The sequence below is a fragment of the Myotis yumanensis genome, unplaced genomic scaffold, assembly GCF_028538775.1.
Source record: "Myotis yumanensis isolate MYYU_CA2020_CCGP unplaced genomic scaffold, mMyoYum1.0.hap1 SCAF_22, whole genome shotgun sequence".
Taxonomy (NCBI): Eukaryota; Metazoa; Chordata; class Mammalia; order Chiroptera; family Vespertilionidae; genus Myotis; species Myotis yumanensis.
Genome location: NW_027223773.1, coordinates 3359824 through 3383956, shown reverse-complemented (window position 1 = coordinate 3383956; position 24133 = coordinate 3359824). Strand labels below are relative to the sequence as shown.

At 56.7% G+C, this 24133-nt stretch overlaps 1 protein-coding gene across 1 annotated transcript in view; it reads right to left on the bottom strand.

Annotated features, from left to right (window-relative positions):
• GALNT2 (polypeptide N-acetylgalactosaminyltransferase 2) overlaps nucleotides 1-11061 on the bottom strand; it is a 62883-nt gene extending 51822 nt beyond the window's left edge. The window contains 1 exon segment of the mRNA XM_070401449.1: nucleotides 10853-11061. Coding sequence (XP_070257550.1) covers nucleotides 10853-10975 — 123 coding nt within the window. The 5' untranslated portion in view covers nucleotides 10976-11061.
• Nucleotides 11062-24133: the final 13072 nt, after the last annotated feature.

Genomic DNA, 24133 nt, shown 5'->3' with positions numbered 1-24133 from the left:
GGGGAAACCGAGGCGCAGGGAGACGGTTTCACAATGCCCCACCGTGGGTTGCGGAGTTGCCCCGGCACCCCGCACCCGACACCCCGCACATCGGGGCGTCAGCCCACATCACAGCCCGGACGACGCTGAGCACAGAACAGCCCTCCTCCCGCTGCGAAGCAGCCCCAGGGCCCTGAGCAGAGAGTCCCTTTCCCACCACTTTGGCGCCCTCGGCAACAGATGCAGGGCTCCCCACCGCTGAGCGAGACCCCGACATGTTCGATCACCGGGAATGCCCTCCGGGCGGCTCAGGCGAACACCCCCACGTCCTCCCCACCAGATACAGAGACAAACCCTTCAAGCTGAAAACCCGTCCTAAGTACAGTCGCTCCTGTCAAAACGCCTTCGGCCGAGGCAGACTCATCGCCGGGGACAGACAGGCGTCATCTCCCTTCTTTTCCTCTTTTTCATTATTAATTTACTTCTTTTAATTTTTGTGAGTTTATTTGAGCCAAACGGTCGACAACTGCCGGGAGCAGAATCCCAACGGATTGGGATAGTGGCCCCCCCGCACCCTTTTAAATCAACTTCTGAGAGGAAGGGAGAGGGAGAGAGAGATAGAAACATCCATGATGAGAGAGAATCATGGATCGGCTGCCTCCTGCACGCCCCACACTGGGGATGGAGCCCACAACCCAGGCCTGTCCCCTGACCAGGAATCGAACCCGGGACCCTTCAGTCCACAGGCCTACGGGCTACCAAACTGGCTAGTGCAGCGGTTCTCAACCTGTGGGTCTCGACCCCTTTGGCGGTTGAACGACCCTTTCACAGGGGTCGCCTGAGACCATCCTGCATATCGGATATTTACATTACGACTCATAACAGCAGCAACATGACAGTGATGAAGTAGCAACGAAAATAATTTTACGGTTGGGTCACAACATGAGGAACTGTATTTAAAGGGCCAGAAGGTTGAGAACCACTGGGCTAGCGCCTTCTCATCTTGAAAACGAGACTCAGCTCACATCTTCCCACGTAAATGTTCAGTGGCCCACATCATTCCTTTTTTATATGTGTAAATATTTTCATTGATCTCATAGGGGAAGGGAGAGGGAGAGAGAAACATCCACGATGAGAGAGAATCATGGACCGGCTGCCTCCTGCACGCCCCACCCTGGGGATCGAGCCCAAAACCCGGGCATGTGCCCTGACTGGGAATCGAACCGTGACCTCCTGGTTCCTAGGTCAATGCTCACCACTGGGCCACACGGGCCGGGCCACCCATGTTACTCCTTGCTGCCGGCCTGGGTGCAGCCCGTGAGCCACCCAAGTACAGACGGAGGATGAACCTCCGCAGCCCATGCCGAGGGGTGCCCACCTGTGGCCCCGCCCGCCCGCCCCCATCAGCCTGTTGAGGAGGCCTGGATGGCCACGCTGTGCCCTCCTGCTGCCCAGTCTCAGGCCTGGAGCTCAGACCACCCAAGAACCCAGACGAGGCCCCTCCCGGCCCCCCATTGGCAGCGGGCGATAATGAAGGTCCAGCCCCATCCCCACCCCATAATCAGCACCTTCTAGGCCTGAAGCTGCCTCTCAGCGTCGACAACGGAGAAACCTGCCATTTGTAACTTGCTGATGACGCAGGGACCGCGGCTCCAAAGCCAGCTGAGGACTGGGGGGGGGGGGGGGGGCGGCGTATCCATCCCAGCCCCCGTTTCACTCCCGCGGGACCTGTGGGCGTGTTAACAGCATTGGGGGCTGCGGAACACTGTGGCTGCGGGAGCTTCTGACCCATCTCCCAGGTGCACGGTAATAAAGACAGATCAGCCCTGGCCTGTGTGGCTCAGCAGATAGCGCAGTCGGCCTGCGGACTGAAGGGTCCCAGGGTTCGATTCGGGTCAAGGGCGTGTACCTTGGTTGCAGACTCGATCCCGGGCCCTGGTCTGGGGTCATGTGGGAGGCAACCAATCCATGTGTCTCTCTCACATCGATGTCTCTCTCTGTCTCTCTCCCCCTCCCTTCCACTCTCTCTAAAAAATCAATGGAAAGATATCCATAGGTGAGGATTAACAGACAAACAAAAGATAGACTGGCAATGGCTCAGCAGGGTTTCAGGTATCTCAGCGACAGGGCTGGCAGGAATGTGACCTGTAGTATTTGTGGGAGACACCAGGAAGTAGCAGGAACTGTATCTTACAGAAAATAGGCGGTATTGTTGGTGGTAACGAGAACGGTACCAGGTGTCTGACCCGTGGGGTCAGATCGGACCTGGGTTCAGCAACCTCGGTCCTTCGGTTCTGGCGAGGGAAGAATTCAGAGCCAAGACTCCAACTATAAGAAGACATCCTATGTAACCCTATATAATAAAAGGCTAATATGCAAATTGTCCCCTCGACCGGGAGTTCGACCAGGAGTTCAACCAGGGGGTGGGGTCATCCTGCCAACTTCCCGAAGCCCCTCCCCATCATTGGCCCTGATCGGGGCAGGCCAGCCAGACCCCACTGGTGCACGAATTTGTGCACCAGGCCTCTAGTTTATTTATAAAGTCACAGAGGTAGCCCTGGCCGGTTTGGCTCAGTGGATAGAGCACCGACCTGCGGACTGAAGGGTCCCGGGTTCGAATCCGGTCAGGGGCACATGCCTGGGTTGCAGGCTTGATCCCCAGTGGGAAGCATGCAGGAGGCAGCCGATCCATGATTCTCTCTCATCATTGATGTTTCTCTCTCTCTATCTCTCTCCCTTCCTCTCTGAAATCAATACAAAATATATGTATTTTTAAAAATCACAGAGGTGGAAGAAGTAACTTGTCGAAGGAATTGGCTTAGGAAACAAGTTTAGAGGCAAAGGAAGGGCCCTTGGAGCTTAGAAGTGAGGAAGGTCAAGGCGGCCTGCCTGGGGAGGAGAGGAAGGGAGAGGCTCAGGCGTGCAACAGGGGGGGACACGGGGAGGGGCAGCGTGGAGGGGGAGGGTGCTGGGTCCTCCTCCTAAGGGTTTAGGGTGGAGATTTTGGGGGAGGTCCCAGCGGAAGATCTCAGCAGCTTTCCAGGGGGGTCCTTTCAGGATCTGGGTCTGCACTGGCACCTCAGCCTTGCAGAGGTTGCTCTCGGCCGTGTGGGGAGCGCCGAGGCTCTGTGACCTGGAGGCTCTGTGACCTGGAGTGTCCGTGACCTGGAGTGTCCGTGGGAAATGACACGGCCATGCGACCTCACTGCTGCAGCCGCGTCCGGGAGGTCTGGGAGGCGGAGCGTGGGAAATGGCACCTCTCCCCGGTTCTCGGGTGTCGGCCTCCAGCCGCCTGCGCGGGAGCTGCTGGCATTTACGAGGGTCATTAGACGCTTTATGGGGACGCTTTATGGGGTTAGGGACCGTGCCGCCAGCGGGCTGCTGGACCGAACAGCTGGAACGTTACACGGAGGCCGGCCGAGGAAAGGTGACTTGAAAGACCCGCAGGCGCCGGAGCAGCTGCTGAGGTTGGGCCTGGGCTCCGGAGGCGGCCAGGGAGCGAGCTCCTGGCGTCCTGAAAGGATGCCGCTCTGGACAGCGACGCACACGCCTCGAATGAAGGGTCCGTCCCAGCCACGCCGCCCTGAGAGAGCGTGGCCCTGAGAGCGTGGCCCTGAGAGAGCGTGGCCCTGAGAGAGCGTGGCCCTGAGAGAGCGTGGCAGGCTGATGCAAATCGGAGGCCGCGTGGGGAGATGCCCGTAACTGAAGCACTCGGTCATCGGGGCTCGGGAAGTGGGGTAACCCTGTGTCAGGGGCTTGGCGTGGCTGCCCCGGGTGAGGAGCTGGCCTGGGACGCCCTTGGTCCCATCGCCTTGGTCCTTCCTGCCTCCGGGGCTTTCCCGGTGACCTTGATTTTGAGCGTTAGCTCTGTGACTTGCAAAAGGCTGACCCCCTTTTCTCTCTCTTTCCACTTCCCACTCTCTCCTTTCCCATTCCCCTGAGCCAGTCAGCTCACGGGGGCTGAGGTCTGCAAGGGGAGGCCCCAGTCTGCAGGGGGAGGTCCCGGTCTGTGGTGGGAGACTTCAGTCTGCGGTGGGAGGCCCCAGGCTGCGGTGGGAGGTGGGGTGGGGGTGGGGGAGTGTGTGGGAGGATGGGTGCCCTGTGTACACAGATGAATACACACCACACCCAGGACCCCGTGTGGACAAGGAGACAAGATCCAAGATTCCCACGTGATGGGGGAGACTCCGCCCCTGACAAGCCAAAGGCAACAGCCTCCGGGAGAGAAAACCGGCTCCTGCGTTTGGCAAAGGAAACCGAGGCGCGTGGCGATCACCAGGAGGCGGGCACACTGCCACGAGGGGCCGCAGGGCGAGAGGAGAAAGGCGGCACAGGAAGTGCCTGGTCCCTCCACACCCAGGCCCCTCCTGCAGGGCAGGCCCGCGGCCAAAGGTCAGACTCCTCACCCTGGCAAAGAGAGCAAGGCCAAGTTCACTCCGAGGGCAGGAGAGTCGGCCAGAGTGCGGGGACCAACATCCACTATGATTCTCGCTGGAACCCGCCCAGGAGGGCTTGCTGGCGGCCGTGCCAGGAGGTCCTCCCCAGGAAACCACTCAATGAGGCGGCCTGGAGGCAAGGATCCAGGGTCTCAGAGGCCGCCTGGTGGCAGGTTCCAACCCTTTTATGTTGTTGATCCTCCCCCAAGGATATTTTCCCACTGATTTTTAGAGAGAGGGGAAGAGACGGAGAGAGAGAAGCATTGACATGAGACAGACCCATCGGTGGGTTGCCTCCCGCATGCACCCCAACCAGGGCCGGGGATCGAGCCTGCCACCGAGGTACGTGCCCTTGACCGGAACCGAACCCAGGACCCTTCAGTCCATGGATGGACGCTCTATCCACGGAGCCACACCGGACAGGGCAGGTTTCGGCTCTTTCGTTGCTGTTCATGGAGAAGGAATCCCGAGGGAAGACCAGGGCACGGGGGTGCAGAGGGAACAGCATGTATGGAACCTCCTCTCTGCTTTCCTCTGAGTGGCTCTAGCTGGACAGCTGCCAGCGGGAACGTCGCAGCATCCCCCTTCCAACACACCTTCCGAACAGGCAGGAGCCCGGGAGACGAACGGGCCAGGTCCGGCTGGCTTCTCACCGGGAATCCTGCCGGGCCAGCTGTTTCCCGGGAATACTCGCCTCCTTCCCGGGACCTCAGGCAGAACAGAACCTGGAGACAGCTCCTGTGCCCGCCCCTGTCCCTGACCCAGCCAACTGCCCCTGGCTTTGCTGCAACTTAGACATCGATGCCTCTCAGACCGACTTCCTTCTCCCCAGAGATCTGAGGCAGCCCGGACGGCGTGGCTCAGCGGTTGAGCATCGATCTAGGAACCGGGAGGTGGCGGTTTGATTCCCGGGCCGGGCACATGTCCGGGGGGCAGGCTCCATCCCCAGTGTGGGGCATGCAGGAGGCAGCCGATCCATGATTCTCTCTCGTCATTGACGTTTCCATCTCTCTCCCCCTCTACTTTCCTCTCTGAAATCAAAAATATACTTATGCGTATTTTTTTAATTTAAAAACAAACACCCCCCCCCCCCCTCCACAAAGTCTTCCCTTGCTACTGCCCTCCCTCCCTCCACCTCAAACTGTCACCACAAACGGAACTTCTTTCAACCCCACACGGATTAGGGGTGGCGGGGTGGGGTACGGAGCCCCCCTGGGCACCCACCCACAGGCACGCTCAGACCTGCTGACGTCCAGCGCATGGCAGTCTCGTGCTCAACCTCAGGCCAGGCTCACTTGAGCGATGATAGCATCTCCCTCCTACCGGGAGGGGCCAGGCTGCAGGGAGAGAAGGCGGGCCCAGCGCCTGGGCGGGGAGCAGGCGGGGACCTCCACCGAGGGACCCTCCACAGCCACACCCCGACTGCGCATGCCACCACCACAGAGAGGGGTGACCTCAGCCCGCTGTCCTGCTGGCCGCCCACTGGTGGGAACCCCGCTGTGACACCACGGCGTCCGGACCACCTCCCACCAGAGGAACCGATCACGTCTAGGAGGAATGGGTGAGGGAGGGGAAGGAAAAAGAAACGCTCCGAGAAACCGGGAAGCCGCACACGGCTCCTGTCCACTACGCTTTCAAAGGAATATTTAGGCTTTTCCTCCCCACACCCCGGCCACCCCTCCTACCATTCATTCGGCACCTGTGACACGCCAGGACCTGCTCACGGCACTTCGAGGTACAGACGAATGATCCTCTCCGGGAAGAAGAGGAGGCTGAGGCTCGGAGGGGCTCAGGAAGTTAGCGGGAAGGAGCAGACAATCACGCTCCCGCGAGGCCCGTACACAGATCTGTGCGTTCCCCTTCACGGAATGCCCACCGCCCAGCTCTAAATCGTGACTGCTTCCCTAAGGCCGATCGAGTGACACCCCGAAAAGCCGGCCTGGCATTCGAAGCGCTCTACAATCCGGTCCCAAACTCCTTCTCCAAGTTACACCCCAATGTTCTCCCATACAAGGACCTGCTCCAGCCAAGTGAGGCCCCTCCCCAGTCCAAAAAGGGGGCCCTTCCGCCGGCTGGTGTGGCTCAGTGGATAGAGCGTCGGCCTGTGGACCGAAGGGTCCCGTGTTCGATTCCAGTCAGGAGCACATGCCCGAGCTGCGGGCTTGATCCCCAGTGGGGGGTGTGCAGGAGGCAGCCGATCCATGATTCTCTCTCATCATTGATGTTTCTCTCTCCCTCTCCCTTCCTCTCTGAAATCAATAAAAATTTATTAAACAAACAAAAAGAGGACCCTCAGCCGGGTGGCGTGGCTCAGTGGTTGAGCATCAACCTATGAACCAGGAGGTCACGGTTCGAGTCCCGGTCAGGGCACATGCCTGGGTTTTGGGCTCGATCCCCAGTGCAGGGTGTACAGGAGGCAGCCAATCCATGATTCTCTCTCATCATTGATGTTTCTCTCTCTCTCTCTCTCTCTCTCTCTCTCCCTCTCCCTTCCTCTCTGAAATCAATAAAAATATATTTTTTACAAAAAGAGGGTCCTCTACTCCCCGATGCCTCCTACAAGGTCTTGCCCAAAGTCCTCCACCTGGGACCCCAGGGGAAGGGCTGCGGCACCTGCTCCCATTGAGCGAGGCTGCTGGGAAGGGAACGGGCTCCCGCTGTGGCTTTCCCTCCCTCCCACGTCCTTGGGGTCACAGACCAGGGGTCCTAGGCCTGACACCCTCTTTCCTAAGCAGCCAGGCTTCCCCCCGGGGCAGGTTCACTTCCCCCGAAATCCCTTCCTCTCGGCTGCCTGCCTGCGGCTCCATCCACGGCCGACACGCCAAAGCCCAGGGGGACGTCACATGATTAAGACGTGAAAGCGTTTCAGATGCTCGGAGGAAAGGCACCCTTGACGTGCAAATCATCAATTTACAGGGAAGAAGCAAACTGCGCCCGGGAGGTGGCTTCTAGTCCTCTGCCACGGGGGAAAGAAGAGAGAAATGTGTCCACTTACACCCGAAACACGGTAGCTGGGATTTAAATTCCGCCTGTTAAACTGACACACATATGCAAACGCTGCAGTGTCGTGTTCAACAACGTGATGCATACACACGGACTGCACACACCCTGAACCTCAGTGTGGAGGCCTGGGCAGTGCAGCAAAGCCCGGCTGGGCTTTCCCGCACCGGTTCCTGTCTAGTTTATGAAACCTGCCATCTGAGGTGAGCTGGCTTCCTGGGTTTCACTACATGAAGTACAGTCCTGTGATGAGTTATTTCACAGGCAGGACACGGTGATGCTGAGGCAGCAGAAATGCTAGACAGACACTCCCCCCCCCCCCCCCCCCCCGCAAAGCCTAACACTGCAGCCCGGAGCCCTGTTAAAAAACGTCAGGGCGGCCCGGCCGGCGTGGCTCAGTGGTTGAGCGTTGACCTATGAACCAGGAGGTGACGGTTCGATTCCCGGTCAGGGCACATGCCCTGGTTGCAGGCTCGATCCCCAGTGGGGGGAGTGCAGGAGGCAGCCGACCCATGATTCTCTCTCATCATAGATGTCTCTCTCTCTCCTTCTCCCTTCCTCTCTGAAATCAATAAAAATACATATTTTTTAAAAAGTCAGGGCGCAGAGAAATCCGCTAAATATGGAATGAGAGCCTTGACTCGAATCGCAGGAAAGAAGAGAAGAAATGTAAGTCCACTTACACCCAAAACACTGCGGCTAGGATTTAAATCCCGCCTGTGCGTGCACGCCACGGCATCTCTTCATGCCCATACTTCCCAAGCTAAAAATACTCCGTACGTCCTCGTATCGTGAAGATGAACTAAATCCGAAGAGACTTGCTCGTCTCTAAATCCATAGAGACAATTCAGAAGGCAGGAAGCCTGCACAGTTTCACACTCTCGGTTATTAAGTTCAGGGCGGCGGGGTTCTATGAAGTCCAGAAGCCTCGGGCCTCCCACTCTCACAGCGGCGCCCCCACACTACGTTCACGAGTCCTCCTCCTGCCACTTCAAAAGCTACTGCAGCCTCTGCACACCTCGTCCTCAACCCGCCCATCACTGGCCCATTCCAGGGCCAGGATGAAACTTTACGGCTGGCTGACAGGAAGAATAGAATCCCCGATCACCACTGCATGTACTAGTACAGCCGACCATTTCCCACGCGTTTTTTCTACACGCTCTTTGTACCTGCCGACTGCCGGGTCCATCAGAAGTTCTTGGATTATTTTTAAACTAAGGATCCTTTTTTTTTTTCTTTTTTTCTTAGAGATAGTTGGAAGGAAGGGAGGGGGAGAGCCAGAGAGAGAGAAACATCCATGGGAGAGAGACCCACTCATTGGCTGCCTCCTGCACACGCCCCAACCAGGGCCGGGAATGGAGCCTGCAACGGAGGTACGTGTGCCCTTGACCGGAATCAAACCTGGGACCCTTCAGTCTGCAGGCTGAGGCTCTATCCATTGAGCAACACCAGCTAGGGCTCTTGGATTTATTTTATTTTATTTTTTTAACTCAGGATCACTCCTCAGAGATCAACCCAGTCCACCAGCAGAAGCCCACCCCTCACCAGGGGCTCCGGCCTCTGCAAATGCCAGCGTCACACGGCGGCCCTTTCGAATCACATGTGCTCAGGATCGAGGCAAACAGAGGAAAGAGAAGTACCCGGCGGCTTATGTGTCTGGTTTTCTCTTGCGTGGAAGGCAGACCGCCCGCCAGGTGTCACCAGCACGCGAGGCCACACGGACCCGCCCAGGCACCGGTGCTGGGGACACAGGTTTGAAATCACCCCAGTGCAACGTGCCCACGGTGTTCCCTCTGGCAGCAGCTGCACCGCTTCTCCTGGGCTCCCCGGCCCTTTACCGGCCAGGAATAGTGGGGATTCCGTGTACACACACAACCGTAGAATGATAGGAGAGGGAGAGGGAGAGGGAGAGGGAGAGAGAGAGAGAGAGAGAGAGAGAGAGAAACAGGGCTAAGGGTACGTACAGTATTGGCTCAGAACCAAGCCAGGCCAATTCCGCACATGGAAAAATGATGTTCATCGCTGCCTCGTTAGAGAAAGCAAACCCAGGAAATTTACCAAGAATCAAAGAAGGCACCTACCTCCATGTAATACCGGAAGGAAGGAAGGAAAGAAGGAAGGAAGGAAGGAAGGAAGGAAGGAAGGAAGGAAGGAAGGAAGGAAACAAACCTCTGACGCAGCCAACTGAGCGCTGACATTTACAGGTTAGACTTTAAGCCTGAAGTCGGTTCGTCTATAGTTATGCGCGCTCCGCTGGTTCCTGTGCACCATCCCCTGGTTCCAGCCCAACCCGCAGTCCACCTCCATTCACTCAGAATTTCCAGGGTTTGCGGCGACACTAAACGTCACGGGAGTGGGGGCTGGAGCATTTCGGAAAAGATAACGCTGCTTTCAAACCCATCAACCACCAACCACCACCGGCACTGACCGCCCAGCACCACGTGCACAAGCGCCCAGGCCCCTCCAGGCCCAGCGGGCGCGCGGCCCCAGAACCGTGCCGTCCGGGCTTCTCTGGGGCTCAGTGTCGCCCCCCCCCCCCAAAAACGGCCGGCTGTCTGGAGCGCCGTCCACGGTCCCCACGGCCCCCTCACTCGGCCCTCGGGGCCTGTGCAGAACACAGGGACCATCCCCGGGTCACAGGGCTGTGGGGGTGGCGCACGGCGAGCAGGGGGGCCGGGCCCGGCCGGGCGCAGGGTAAGGCGGGGGCCGGGAGGGGAAGGTCGGGACATGGCCGGGGCCGGCCTCGCTCAGGGGGAGTCCGTTTTCTCCCGCCCCCGGGCTGGCTGCGTCCCCCGCCCCCGGAGGAACGGGCTGGGAGAGGGGCAGAGTCCAGACGTGCGCCCCCCTCCCCACGCGGGGCGCCGCGGGGAAGGGGGAGGATCCGCAGCGCTGGTACCAAAGGGCTGCAAAGAAACTTGGACTCCTCTCTCCGACTGAACACGACACGCTCGCTGGAGAGGCGGCCGCCTCCTCCCCGCCTCCCCACCCCCTTTTGTGCCTCCCAACACCCGCACCCCCAAACTTCCCCGCGCAGGGGATGGGGCTTCGGCGGCGGGGCAGGACGCCACTGAAATTGTGCGCAGCGGAGGGGGCGTCTACGAAGGGGGTGGGGGCGTCTAGGAGCGGAGGGTGGGGGGGCGACGAGAAAGGCGTCCGCGGCCCTGGGCCAGCGCGGGTGGCCTCTTCCGAGCCCGGCGAGCGCGGAGGGGCCGATGCGCCCGCGGCCCCCGCTGCCCCGGGGACTCGGGGAGGCCCGAGGCGGGGGGCCCGAGCCCAGGTCCCGGCGGAGGAGAGCGGGAGGAAAGGGGAGCCCCCCGCTCGGTGTCCGGCGGCCACGTCAGAGCCGGGGCGCGGGCTGCCTCGAGGGCGGGAGCACCGGGCGCGGGGGTGGCGGGGATCGCGGCGCGGGGGCCGGGCCGCGGCGGGCGCCCACTCACCTTCCTGCCGGCGCCGCCCGCGCCCGCGGCCAGCGCGGTGCCGCCCCCGGAGTACATGTAGTAGGCGATGCCCAGCACCCACAGCAGCGCGAAGCACAGCAGCACCCGCGAGCGCCGCCGCATCCTCGCCTCTCGGCCGCCGGCCGCGGCGCCGTGCTCGCCAGTGCAGCCTGGGCCGGCGGGCGGGAGGCGGCGGGCGGGCGGGCGGCGGCGCGGGCGCGGGCGGAGGGAGAGGAAGGGGCGGGCGCACCGCGGCTCCTCCCCCCCCCCCCCACCCCAGGCGCGCGCTCCCGGCTCGGGCGGCGGCGGCGGCGGCGGCGCGCACTGGGCGCCCAGCTCCGCCCGCGTTCGGAGCGCGGCGGCGGCGGCGGCGGCGCGCGAGCAGGAAGACGCGGCCGCGGAGGCACCCGGAGGGGGCGGGGTCAGGGAGCAAAGGGCGACCAATCGGCGGGCGGCGGCGGCGGCCCGGGGCGGGGGGAGGAGGGGGGAGGAGGGAGGAACCGGCTCCAGGCCCCGCACGCCGGCCGCCCGCCTCCTCCGCGCGCCCCCCGCCCGCCGTGAGTGACAGGTGGCTGCCCGGACCCCGGCGGGGAGCGCGCACCCGGGCGCACGTGCACAGGCCCGGGGACACCTGGTCCCTGCGGCCTGGCGCTGCTCTGCGGACGTTGTCACCTCCAGTCCCTTTTTTTCTTCTTCTTTTTTTTCTGTTTCTTTTTATTGATTTCAGAGAGGAAGGGAGAGAGAGACAGAAACATCCATGATGAGAGAGAATCATTGATCGGCTGCCTCCTGCACGCCCCGCACTGGGGATGGAGCCCGCAACCTGGGCATGTGCCCTGACCGGGAGTCGCCACCACCTCCTGGTCCACGCTCAGCCACTGAGCCGGACACCGTCTCAGACCCTTACCAGGCTCGCGTGGGCCCACCGACCTGAGTCTTTGGCCACAACCCCCTCCTGCACCCGACTTGGCTGCTGCTGGTTGCAGTTTTCTTACTGATCTTGCAGCAAAAATGTCCCTGATCCCCAGGGGTCCGTTTTATTCATTCACTTGGGCCCGAGGTGAGGGCCTAGAGATGAGCCATCTCCAAGGGAACCTTGTCCAGGAGCGAACCCAGCGCTTCACCGCAGGGTTGTTGCATTCAGGGTTGTTGCGTGTGTGTGTGTGTGTGTGTGTGTTAGTAAACATAAAACGAGGAGAAGGGAAACAATATATCCCCGCGTCTTTAAATCTTTTTCATCGGTTGCTTTCTTAAAAGAAGAAGCAAGCGTTTGCACACGCGACATCTATAAAGATGCAAGAAGACAGATCCGGTCTCGTAACAGAATCTATATAACCTTGATGATTGCCCTTCTCAGCGCAGTTTCCAGCGGCTCTAGACACGAAATAAATGTTACTTAGCACTTGATATTTTAAAAGTGATGTGGGAGCTCCCCTCTCCCCGCTGTAGAGAATAAGGCCAGCTGCCTGCACCTGAGCCTGCTCGCATCCTCAACAAAACACAGGCGCCAGCGAACAGGCCTTCCGCGCTCACTACTCCGAGAGCGAATGCCGGATGCCGGGAACTGAACTCCAAATTACTTGTTAAGTAGAAGGAAGAAAAGACGTCCAATTCCAACAGAGCTCCCCCCGCCCCTCCCCTCCCCTCCCCTCCCTCACGGTTGCCAAGGGCTTAAGTGAAGCCCAGGCTTAAATCCCTCTATAAAGGGATAGTCCGACGGCCAAGAGCTAAAAACTGAACGCAGTATTTGACTTAAGAAAGAGAAGAGGTTTGAAAGATGGTGGGGCAGGAGGTGGCAGCCTGGAAGAAGCCTGGCATCTGGGAAAAGTCAGAGAAATCGAGAAAGGGCCATGCCCGTCGGAGGCCTGGCAGTGAAGGGAGAGAAGGAAGGAAGAAGGAAAAATTACAGGTCCCGCGGAAATGAGAGACGGTGACTCCCAGGCACTGTTCGCTATGCAAAACTGCACTTCCCCACACGGATAGAACACGCTGGAACCACGAACCCCGTGTCGGAATGCCTAGTAACAAAAACATCACCTCCGTGGCACACAATGCTATTGTAAAAAGAAAACAGAAAACTAACCACATTTCTTTTTTATAATAAAAGTGGGGTGTGTGTTTTTTAAAGACCAAGGGCATTTTAAATATATTTGTATTGATTGCAGAGAGAAAGGGAGAGGGAGAGAGAGAGAGAAACACCAATGATGAGAGAGAACCATTGATTGGCTGCCTCCTGCACGACCCCCACTGGGGATCGAACCCACACCCAGGCATGTGCCCTTGACCGGAATCAAACCAGGAACTGTTCAGTCTGCAGGCCGATGCTCTATCCACTGAGTCAAACCGGCTAGGGCTAAAAAAAAAAAAAAAAAATTATTTTTAAATATATGGATATTAACTAAACCTATTGTGGTAATCATTTCACAATATGTGTTAGTCAAGCCACTATGCTGTACACTTTAAACTTACGTAGAGCTGTATGTCAGTTACATCTCGATAAAACTGAAAAAAGCTATCATCCCATAAAATAATCCAGAAATAAGAGAAAATTTAAGTTACATATTTAATGTACCTTCCACACACATTGGGAAATTGGTCTGGAATAACCTTAGTACTATGACTTAGTTAAACTACTAGATTTTCTTTTTTTTGGGGAAAAAAAATATTTTTATTGATTTGAGAGAGAGAGAGGAAGGGGGAGAGAGAGAGAGAGAGAGAGAGAGAGAGAGAGATGTGAGAGATGTTACCGGGAATCGAATCTGAAACCTATTGGTATACGGGATGATGCTCCCATCAGCTGAGCCGCCCGGCCAGGGCATGGATGTCATGTTTTTGGGACAGAACCCTCAGGGCTTTGTCTCGACTACACAGCACAACACCAAACAGCCACACACATTCGCAGCGTGAATAGAGCGTAGGTATCGCTGCTGCCCAGCCGGGGCGCTGTCCTGGTTCCTGGCATCAGAGGTGTTGGGAGCCCTGCCCAAGGTGACGATACATTGGATCTCTGCACAACCAAACCTTTCTGCTCATCTAATTGTCCAATTTTCCTTTTCCCGCAATAGCTTAATGGCGGTAAAAATACCCAATTAGGAGAGAGAAGAAAAACACAATTATAACGGCTTAAATAGGATCAAAATATTTCACACTGGGATTGGATCATCAGAACTCTTCCCCCCTCACACCCCCTCTCTACATAATGGAAGCACATTCATAGAGCTGCTATGGTAACAAGAAGATATTAAAGCCCTAGCCGGTTTGGCTCAGTGGATAGAGCATCGGCCTACGGACTGAAGGGTCCCAGGTTCGATTCCGGTCAAGGGCACAGGCCCGGGTTGCAGGCTCGATCCCCAGTACGGGGCATGCAGGAGGCAGCCGATCCATGAATCTCTCTCATCACTGATGTTTCCATCTCTCTCTCCCTGTCCCTTCCTCTCTGAAATCAATAAAAATATATATATATTTAAAAACAAGATATTAAAGAGTGCGGGCTGGCTTTCATGGGAGGGGACACAGTGAAGTATGACGGTTCCATCCACAGTGAGTCGCCACGGGCCCTTCTGGGTGCCATAGCTCAGAACTCACGAGGTGGGTACCACTCTGCTCACCTTGAAGGACGCCCTGAGGCCTGGAGAGTTCAGGCTCAAAGTTACCTAAAAGCATCCATGCGGGAGGGACCTGGAGGGCATCCTGCTGAGGGACACAAGCCAGTCAGAGAAAGACAAGCATCCCATGATCGCACGCACATATGGAATCTAATGAACCAGATAAACGGGTGAGCGAAAATAGACCCCGAGACGGGGAAGCATGAACAGACTGTGGAACCTCAGAGGGAAGGTGGGGGGTGGGGGCGGGCTGGAGGGGCCCATGGGGGAGGAAAGGGGACACCTGTCATACTTTCAACAATAACGATTAAATAAATAAAAAATAAATAAAAAGCAATGTTAAATAAAAGAAGATAAAACCCTCCATGCAACTAGCAACGGGCAGCGCCAAGGGCAGGCCCGGCTCATCTCACCTCCACAGCCTCTCCCCCTCCGCACCCCGCTTCAGTGGCGGGGTCCCCAGATGGGTTCAAGTGCGTGAACAGGGACGCTCTGCGGAGGCCTGGCGTTTATTTATAGTCGACACTCCACTCACATCCCCAGGTAATTGGAGTCAGCTTACAGAACCCACAAGCGCCCAGACAGAAGGTGCTGGCGGCCACGCAAGGGGGGTTTCCATGCCCCGCCCCCTGCCAGACTCTGATCCTGGAGAGCTTTGCCATTTCCTGAGTCCCACCCGAGGCCTACGGAAGAGGGATTGCCAAAAGCAGTGCTGACTCATGGATAGCGTTTTCCTTCTGCAGTGCAGTTTGTAAAGGAGGCTAGAAACCCATGGGGTGAGGGGAGGGAGAGAGGGCGAGAGGGTGGGGAGAGAGGGAGGGAGAGGGAGAGGGAGGGAGATTGATTTTACTATCTGGTATGGCTGTAGGAGCTTAGAAACTCTATCAGCTACGTGGGCCCCTCAGTGTGTCAAAATAGCACCCCCCTGCCCCTGCTGGGAGCCGTCTGTCTTGAGAGAGCCCACCCTTGGGGCCTGCAGGAGCCCCTGACTGTCCCAGGAGCAGGGGACGCAGTTGTCTTCTGGGACGATAGGTCTTGACGACGCCAATGAACCTGGTGGGTTTGCAGGGAACAAGGACCAGAACTCAATGTTGGAAAAGGCAAAGTCAGTCTCAACGGGCAAATGTCGCCCATTGAAGAATAAACGAAAGGATATTAGATTCTGCCTCGAAACCGTTATTAATTGTTAGCTGTGAGAATGCTGTCATAGTTACGTAGAAAAATGCTTTCATTCTAGCTCTAGCCGGTTTGGCTCAGTGGATAGAGCATCAGCCCACAGACCGCAGGGTCCCGGGTTCGATTCCGGTCAGGGGCACAAACCTTGGTTATGGGCTCCATCGCTGGCCCTGGTCCGGGCAGCGCATGCGGGAGGCAAACAATCCATGTCTCTCTCGCATCAATGTTTCTCTCTCGGTCTCTTCCCCTCCTTTCCACTCTTTCTAAAAATATCAATGAAAAAAATATCCTCGGGTGAGGATTAACACAACAAGAACAAAAGAGAAAAATTTAAAAAGGGGGGGGGGTAGGGGGTAGAACCATGCTTGTCCAGTTCTTCACTTCCCCTGGGTGAGTTGCTGTCTAGAAATCTTGGTTTACTCATCTCTACATTGTATATCCTCCTACTTGTCCTGCCTACCTCTCCAGGCTACCCGTGACTCACCGGGGCTCACCTGGGCTCACCTGGGCTCCCCAGAAACCGCAGGGGGGTGGGGAGGATGGTGCAAAGAGCAGAGTGAACATGCCTGTCAGGCCCTGTCCCCTGAGGGCAGGTGTGTGACCTTCCCTGTGGCTTGCTCCACGGCTGTGGCTGTCGGTGGTGGTGAGCAGGTGCGGGACTCCTAGCGGATAAGCCCCGGAAGAGGGCTTCCCACAGGGCACGGCGGCAGTGCGGGCTGGGGACGCGTCACGGGTATCTCAGCAGCAGCTGGAAGTGACATTGACAGACCGCCCCGCTCGCCGAATGCCGTGGCGGTTGGTTGTATAAATGGCGAGTGAAGCTCCCTGTCCCACGGCACTCGCTCCCTCGTGCGTTAGTTCACACACGTGTGTGTTCAGGGTCTTCCGGGCTTTTTGCTTTGGGGTCTGGACCTTGGTACCGGAGTCAAAATACCACACGCACAGAAGGTGGCACAAGTCAACGGTTAAAAAAAATTAAATCCATTTTTTTATTTAATAGAATGAATTTTGTTACTTTCTCTTTCTATCTACTCAACTGTTTTTCTTTAAAAAACTATATATTTTTTATTGGTTTCAGAGAGGCAGGGAGAGGGAAAGAGAGAGATAGAAACATCCACAATGAGAGAGAATCATGGATCGGCTGCCTCCTGCACGCCCCGCACTGGGGATGGAGCCCGCAACCCGGGCCTGTGCCCTGACGGGGAATCGAACCCTGACCTCCTGGTTCATAGATCGATGCTCAACCACTGAGCCACAACGGCCGGGCTATTCAACTATCTTTCATTCCGTTGTCCCTGCCACCCCAGAGTGAAATGTGTTAGACCTGCCATCCCATGGGAAGATCCTGAGAAAAGCCCTAGCCGGGTCACCCCATCCCCTTGTGAATAACAGTCACTACAGCACTGGCTTCCAGTTCGGCCCCCAGGTCTCCAAGGAAAGCAGCCACGGCCCCCGGACCAGGTGGGAAGCTCTGGCTGCAAACCCAATGGAAGTGGCTAACGAGATCGCCCCTGGACCGGCCAGGCTGGCAACGGGGGCGTGCTGCACCTGTGTTCTGCTCGGTCGCTCCAAGTCCTTGCAACATCCTGCCCACGCCTGGACTGTGGGCCACGTGGTGACTTCCACCCTGGCCAAGTAGAGGCCCCGCCCCTTTCCTGCTGAGTGGCATGGGTTCCACCCATCAGCTGTGCTCTCCTGAGGTTTTGCTGTCCGGGTTGGCCAGACACTGAGAGTAGGTGAAACTTTCAGAGCTAACATCAGCCAAGGCCATGGCCACCCTGGCTGAGTGGGTCACTCTCTCTGAAGCCATCTATGTGAGGGAGCAGGCTGGGCCCAGGGCACCTTCCGTGGGCCTGGGAGCTCAGAAGAGGTCAGGGCCCCATCGCAAACCTCAGAGTCCTTCCCCGGCCAACTCTGGTTGCAGGTGGCCTTGTCCCAGCTACACGGACGCTGCAGAGCGTGGCTACTGAGTCACTAGCCCCTCACAGGCCCTGACTCCGCCTCCTCCGGGGTGAGCCTGGCCCAGCAGGGACTCTGCTCTGGGAGAATCGCATTTGTTAATCCTCAGCAGAGGATATTTTCCCATTGATTTCTAGAGAGAGCAGAAAGGAGGGGGAGAACCAGAGAGAGAGAGAGAGAGAAACATCGATGTGAGAGAGACACATCTATTGGTTGCCTCCCACACTCACCCCAACCAGGGACGGGGATTGAACCTGCAACCGAGGTACATGCCCTTGACCGGAATCGAACCCGGGACCCTTCATGCCCCAGGCTGTTGCTGACTATCCATTGGGCCAAACCGAAGAGGCTCAGGGGGTTGCACTTTGAAAACATGAACATCTCAACTTTTCTTTTCCCCCCAGGCAGTTGCTAGGTGCTGATCTCCAAGGCCTCCATCTTTCCTGTCCATCCCGTTGCCACGGGCTTCTGCCCCCTCTTCTATCGCTACGATCTGCCACCAGGGAGCGTCTTCATGCCAAGAGGCCATGCCCTCCCTGCCTGTGACGGACGAGGTGACAGGTGACGTTGGGCAGGAGCGCGGGAGACCTGGAAGGCGGCTGTGCACTCGGATCAACCGGGAAAGCGGTGTGATAGAGAAGCAGTGGCTCATCGCTAATCACTTCTCCTTTCGCCCGGCCGGCCGGCCGGCGTGGCTCGGTGGTTGAGCATCAACCTATGAACCAGAAGGTCACGGTTCGATTCCCGGTCAGGGCACTTACCCGGGTTGCAGGCTCCATCCCCAATGGGGGGGGCGTTCAGGAGGCAGCCGATCCATGATTCTCTCTCATCATGAATGTTTCTACCTCTCTTTCCCTCTCCCTGCCTCTCTGAAATCGACAAAAAATATAAATAGATAAAAAACGAAAAAAACAAACAAACATACAACTTCTCCTTTCCCTACATCCCTGGGTTGCGGAGGGGAGGGAGTGAGAACGGCGGGAGGACTTGTTTTTAAGGACGCCTTTAATCAAAGAGCACTCAGGAGAAGGGTGGAGAGAGGAAACCTATCATTTTGAAATGAGCAGGCCTTTGGTTCAAAGGCAATGATTAGCATGTTTCGAGAACAGCCTTGTGAAGGCAGGTTTGAGGGTGCCAGCCAGGGAGCCGAACTGCACGCAAAGCAGGGACCCATCGGGCCCTGGTACCAAGGGGGCTGCATTCAGAGGCGTAATCAACAGGCGTTTCCCGGATCCTCACCAAGGCGCCCGCAGACCCCCTCCCCCGCCCCTGGGGTAGGAACAACCAGAAAGAGGGAAGAGGGAAACCCACACACCAGCTTCCCCCAAGCGTGCTCTGTGGAGCGCTTGCATCCTGCGATGCTCTGGGGTCCAATGAGTCTGGGAAGCCCCCCTAACTCTAAATCCTCTTTCCCTGGCTGGTGTGGCCCAGTGGATAGAGCGTCGGCCTGTGGACGGAAGGGTCCCGGGTTCAATTCCGGTCAAGGGCACAGGCCCAAGTTGTGGGCTCCATCCCCAGTAGGGGAGCGTGCAGGAGGCAGCCGATCAATGATTCTCTCTCATCATCGGTGTTTCTATCTCCCCCGCCCTCTCCCTTCCTCTCTGAAATCAATAAAATTATATATATATTTTTTTAAAAAGAAATGAAGTTAAATTTGCTTTCATTTAAACCCAAGATGTACCACACACCTGGAAGAGATGTGTGAGAAGGAAGTGATTTTAGTGAAAGTCAAATGATGCGCTTCTCCGGTTCTAACGAAAGGTTTTGATCACTGCCCTCCAATCTCACCTCTGAGCCTGACGGTCACAGACACGGGTGAGATGTCCACCTTCGTTATAGGATCCACTTCCCTTGAAATCCCCGGCCAGCCTCCCTCCCCTCCCCACGGTGCCACCCTGGAAATCACCATGACAACTGCATCCCTTCTTAGGCTTGAGCCCTAAGCACACAGCCCAAGGCCAACGGAGGGGCAGCCCGCCCCCGGGGACCACTTCCCAGACATCACTGCCTCCCTTTGCCGTTCATTCTGCTTTCGGTCTGGGGGCGGTTTGGAAGCCAGGAAAGGGCCCCCTCCAGCAACGTGCCTGCCACCCTGCATGAGCCAGCGGAGGTGTTGCCGTGAATTTAAGAAGAGAAAATCACAGTCCACAGCCACACGGATTTAATAGTCACAGCGGAGTCCGTAAAACACTTCTCCTCGGCGTCGTAAGCACAGACTTTAATAATTTAATGGTCTTCCTGCCGTGATGCTGGGCTTTTTGGAAACAGAAAGCCAGCAGTGAGAAGCAGCTGCAGCTCCGCCCATTTTTTATTTTTCTTTCTTTATTTACTAGAGGCCCAGTGCACGAAATTTGTGCATGGATAGGGTCCCTAGCGGCTGCCGGCCGGGCCCCTGGCCACCTGCTGCTGCCGCCGGCTGGAGAGGGGCTGGCCCCAGGGGAGGGGCCGTGGCCGGTTGGCCAGCCCCGCCCCCTGGTTGAACTCCCGGTCAAGGGGACAATTTGCATATTAGGCTTTTATTATATAGGAATCTCTCCCATTTAAAAAAAATTTTATTGATTTCAGAGAGAGGAAGGGAAAGGGAAAGAGAGATAGAAACATCCATGATGAGAGAGAATCATGGATCGGCGCTGCCTCCTGCACGCCCCCTACTGGGGATCGAGCCCACAACCTGGGCATGTGCCTTTGACCGAGAATCAAACCGTGACCCCCCTCTCTCTCTAAGCATGTCCTTGGGTGAGGATTAAAATAAAAAATAAAGCCCTATCCGGTTTGGCTCAGTGGATAGAGCGTTGGCCCGAGATCTGAAGGGTCCCGGGTTCGATTCTGCTCAGGGGCATGCACCTTGGTTGTGGGCTTGATCCCCAGTAGGGAGCATGTTTGATGTTTCTCATCGATGTTTCTAACTCTCTATCCCTCTCCCTTCCTCTCTCTAAAATCAATAAAATATATTAATAAAACAAAACAAGAAATAAAACCCTAATCCTAACCCAACGTCGGGCAGGTTGAGGGTGGAGGGTTGCTTGCCGTCCTTCTAGCGCTTTCCAGCTTAGGGCAAACGGAACAATCTGATTGGCCCGGGACCCAGGGCTTGGAGAGGGCCTGGCCAGGGGTGGTGCTGTTAGAACTCAGCATTTGGGAAGGTCTGGGAAGCCATGTGTGTAAATCAAATCCTTTGGAGGGAAAGAAAGAAACAGATTCCGTAGGCTGTGGCCAGGCGTACGTTTGTTTTAATGCCAGAGCTGTTCAAAAGTGGATTTTACCGTCTACAAATCAGTTTTAGTGACGGGCTTCGATTTGATCTATTTTCTCCCTGTCCCTTGGCGTGAAACGGGCTGCGCTCGCCCGGCGTGACTTGGAAAGGGAGGCTGAGTGATGGTGCAATAGCAGAGGCCCCCGGCTTGTCAAAGCCCAATTTGTCTCATTTATAAACAATATCGGAGGACGGCGCTCCAGGGCGGGGGTCGTCTCCTCGGACTTCCTGGCCACTGCTGGGCACAGCCCACCCTGTCCAGGTGGGCAGAGCCGGGGCAGAGAGGCGGGCACTGCTGCCCTGCACCCGTGGCACCTTGGGCCTGACATCTGCCCCGTGGACTCTATGAGAGACCACGCGGGCAGGTCACTTGCACCCCCACAGGGTCGCCGTGGGAGAACACGCTCTGTTACAAGCAGCTGAAGGAAATCAATGCTTGCAACTCACACCCACATGAGAGGACTGTAAAACCAGATGACAATGACATGAGATCAAGAAGGCAGAGGCCCGCCCAGCAGGCGAGGCCAGTGGGTGAACATCGACTTATGAACCAGGAGGTCAGGGTTTGATTCCCATACAGGGCACAGGCCCGGGTTGTGGGCTCCATCCCCAGTGCGGGACCTGCAGGAGGCAGCCGATCCATGATTCTCTCTCATCATTCATGCTTCTCTCTCTCTCTCCCTTCCTCTCTGAAATCAATTTTTAAAAACTTAAAAAAATAATAACTTGGGTATTGGGGTCCCAGGCAGACACGCTGGCCAGGACTCCTGGGATGGAGTCCAGGATGGGGACTTGCTCCACTTCTCAGGGGACGGAGGGGGGCAGAGGAGAAGCAAGGTCAGGGGGAACCTGGCAGAAGGGAGCCAAAGGGGATGCTCTCACGGGCGATGGGCCCATTAACACCCGGCCAGCGCACAGGCAGCCTCTAAATCAACAGGGAAAGAGAGAACAGCCCCCTGGGCGTGGAGACAAAGGCAGCTCTGTTCAGAAAGCACAAATGGTCCAGAGCTCCGTCAGAGGACGCTCCTCCTCAGTGCCGTGGGGCCGCAGCAACAAGATGTCATTGTGTTTGCACAGCAAAGTGGCAAACGATGGAAACACGGGCTCGGTCTGAGTGACAGGGGCCGGGAAGCGCTCACTGCTGCCCCCTGTGGGTGGGAACGAGAACTGACCCGATGCGTTTGGAGGGCAACTTGGCAATCAATCGCCCGTCAAAATCTGAAATGAATGTCAATATTTTACATCGCCAACTGGCATGGCTCGGGGCTTGAGTGTTGACCGATGTAAACAAGGAGGTCACGGTTCGATGCCTGGTCAGGGCAGGTGCCTGGGTTGCAGGCTGATCCCCAGTGGTGGGCGTGCAAGAGGCAGCTGATCAGTGATTCTCTCTCCTCGTTGATGTTTCTATCTCTTTCTCCCTCTCCCTTCCTCTATGAAAGAAATATATATATATATTAAAAATTGTTTAAATAGATGCAGGTTTCATGAAACAATTTCGAGGATTTTAGCCTACAGGTATGTTTGAAGAAGCGAGCGACCCATGCATGTATGAGACCAGGCCTTGCAGCCTTGTTTATAGTAGAAAGATCCGGAAACAGCCTGGGTGTCCACCCATAGGAGACAGTCACGCACGCCGTGGTACAACCACGCGGTGGGTTATTATCCAACTGTCAAGAATGAGCTAGATCTGTCCATGCTACAGGACAATCCCTGCGAGCTGCTATTTTAGTAAACAGAAAAGCAGTATGTCGGGTTGGGATTCATTTTGGGGTGAAAGCAAAACGGGTAGAAATAGGTATTTGCGCGTATCCGTGCTTAGACTCCTGAGGAACGGGAGAAACTACAATGATGTTACTTCTAGAGAGCGCGCATCGAGGTCTGGGCGAGAGGTGTCTTCTGTTCACTTGTCATTCGACGGCCTTGTAACTGATGTGATTTTTTGCCGTGAGCCTGTACTACTGTTGTGGGACACAATGAGGTGAAGAGACGAAAATAAAGTGAAAATGTTATACACAGACGAACACAGCCGCTCTGGGTCCCGTAGCCTCATTTCTGATCTCTCCTCCCCTCTCTTGGGAGGCCCCCCAGCCCAGTGCTGCCACATCCCCTGGGGGAGGCAGGAGGAGGCAGGGCAGGGCATCAGCCCGACCCTGGGAGGCAGGTGTGACTCCTGCTCGCTCGGGGCTTCCCGGGCAGCCAGCGCTGGAACCTGGGGACGGGCCCCTTAGGCCAGGAGGGCCCCTGGCTTCCCCAAAGCCGGTGTGGGCTTGAATTCTTTCCTTAATCACCTGTCATCTAAGCAAGAAAGTTTCCCAGCGAAATGGTCAAGGGCAGAAATTGAACAGTGGGGACCCGCGGCCGTGATAAGAAATATTCATGCTGCTCTGTTATCCCGGACGGGTCTGTGCTGATAGAGGAAGCACATCCTGCCCTGGCTGGGAGCCGTACGCCCCGGGACATGGGCGCTCCCATCGGAATGCGGTCCATCCCCCTGTCCCGAGAGCTGCCCACCGTCATGGAAAGACTGACAGCCTCGCGGCCGATGCAACCTGGTCCCGGAGGCACCAGGTCTCTACGTACAACCCGCAGCCCCTATGGCCTGTGACCACTGTACCTTACCTACTCCCCCGTGCCTGTCATTCCCACTTTCCATGTCATCCTTGTCCGCCTACCCCAGTGGTCGGCAAACTCATTAGGCAGCAGAGCCAAATATCAACAGTACAACGATTGAAATTTCTTTTGAGAGCCAAATTTTTTAAACTTAAACTCTATAGGTAGGTACCTTGTTATTAACTTAGGGGACTCCTAAGCTGGCCTTTGCTAAAAACATCCTCAATCTGAGTGAGGTACGTTCGCTGACGTCGACCCCTTCCAACTCTCCCATCCACACTCGTCTTGTATACTTGTTTCGTCCATCTCCTTCCGTTCATCCTCTCTCTATGTCCAAACCATCTCAACATACCTTTCTCCATCCTCGACACTACATCTTCTTTCACTCCACAACGTTCCCTAAAATTAACTTAATAAACTTCACTTAAAGTTTTAAGTCAACTTCGCACTGTATGCCCGCGCCCGCACGTGGTATTTTGTGGAAGAGCCACACTCAAGGGGCCAAAGAGCCGCATGTGGCTGGCGAGCCGCGGTTTGCCGACCGCTGTCCTACCCTATATAAGCAGCTGGCTTGTGGAGGGGGCAGAGCAGATGTTTGTGGGTGCCCCGCCGCTCTCCACGCTGCCGCAGGACTGGAATCGACGCTCATCTAGGACTCAGCCCTGTCTCTGCTGAATT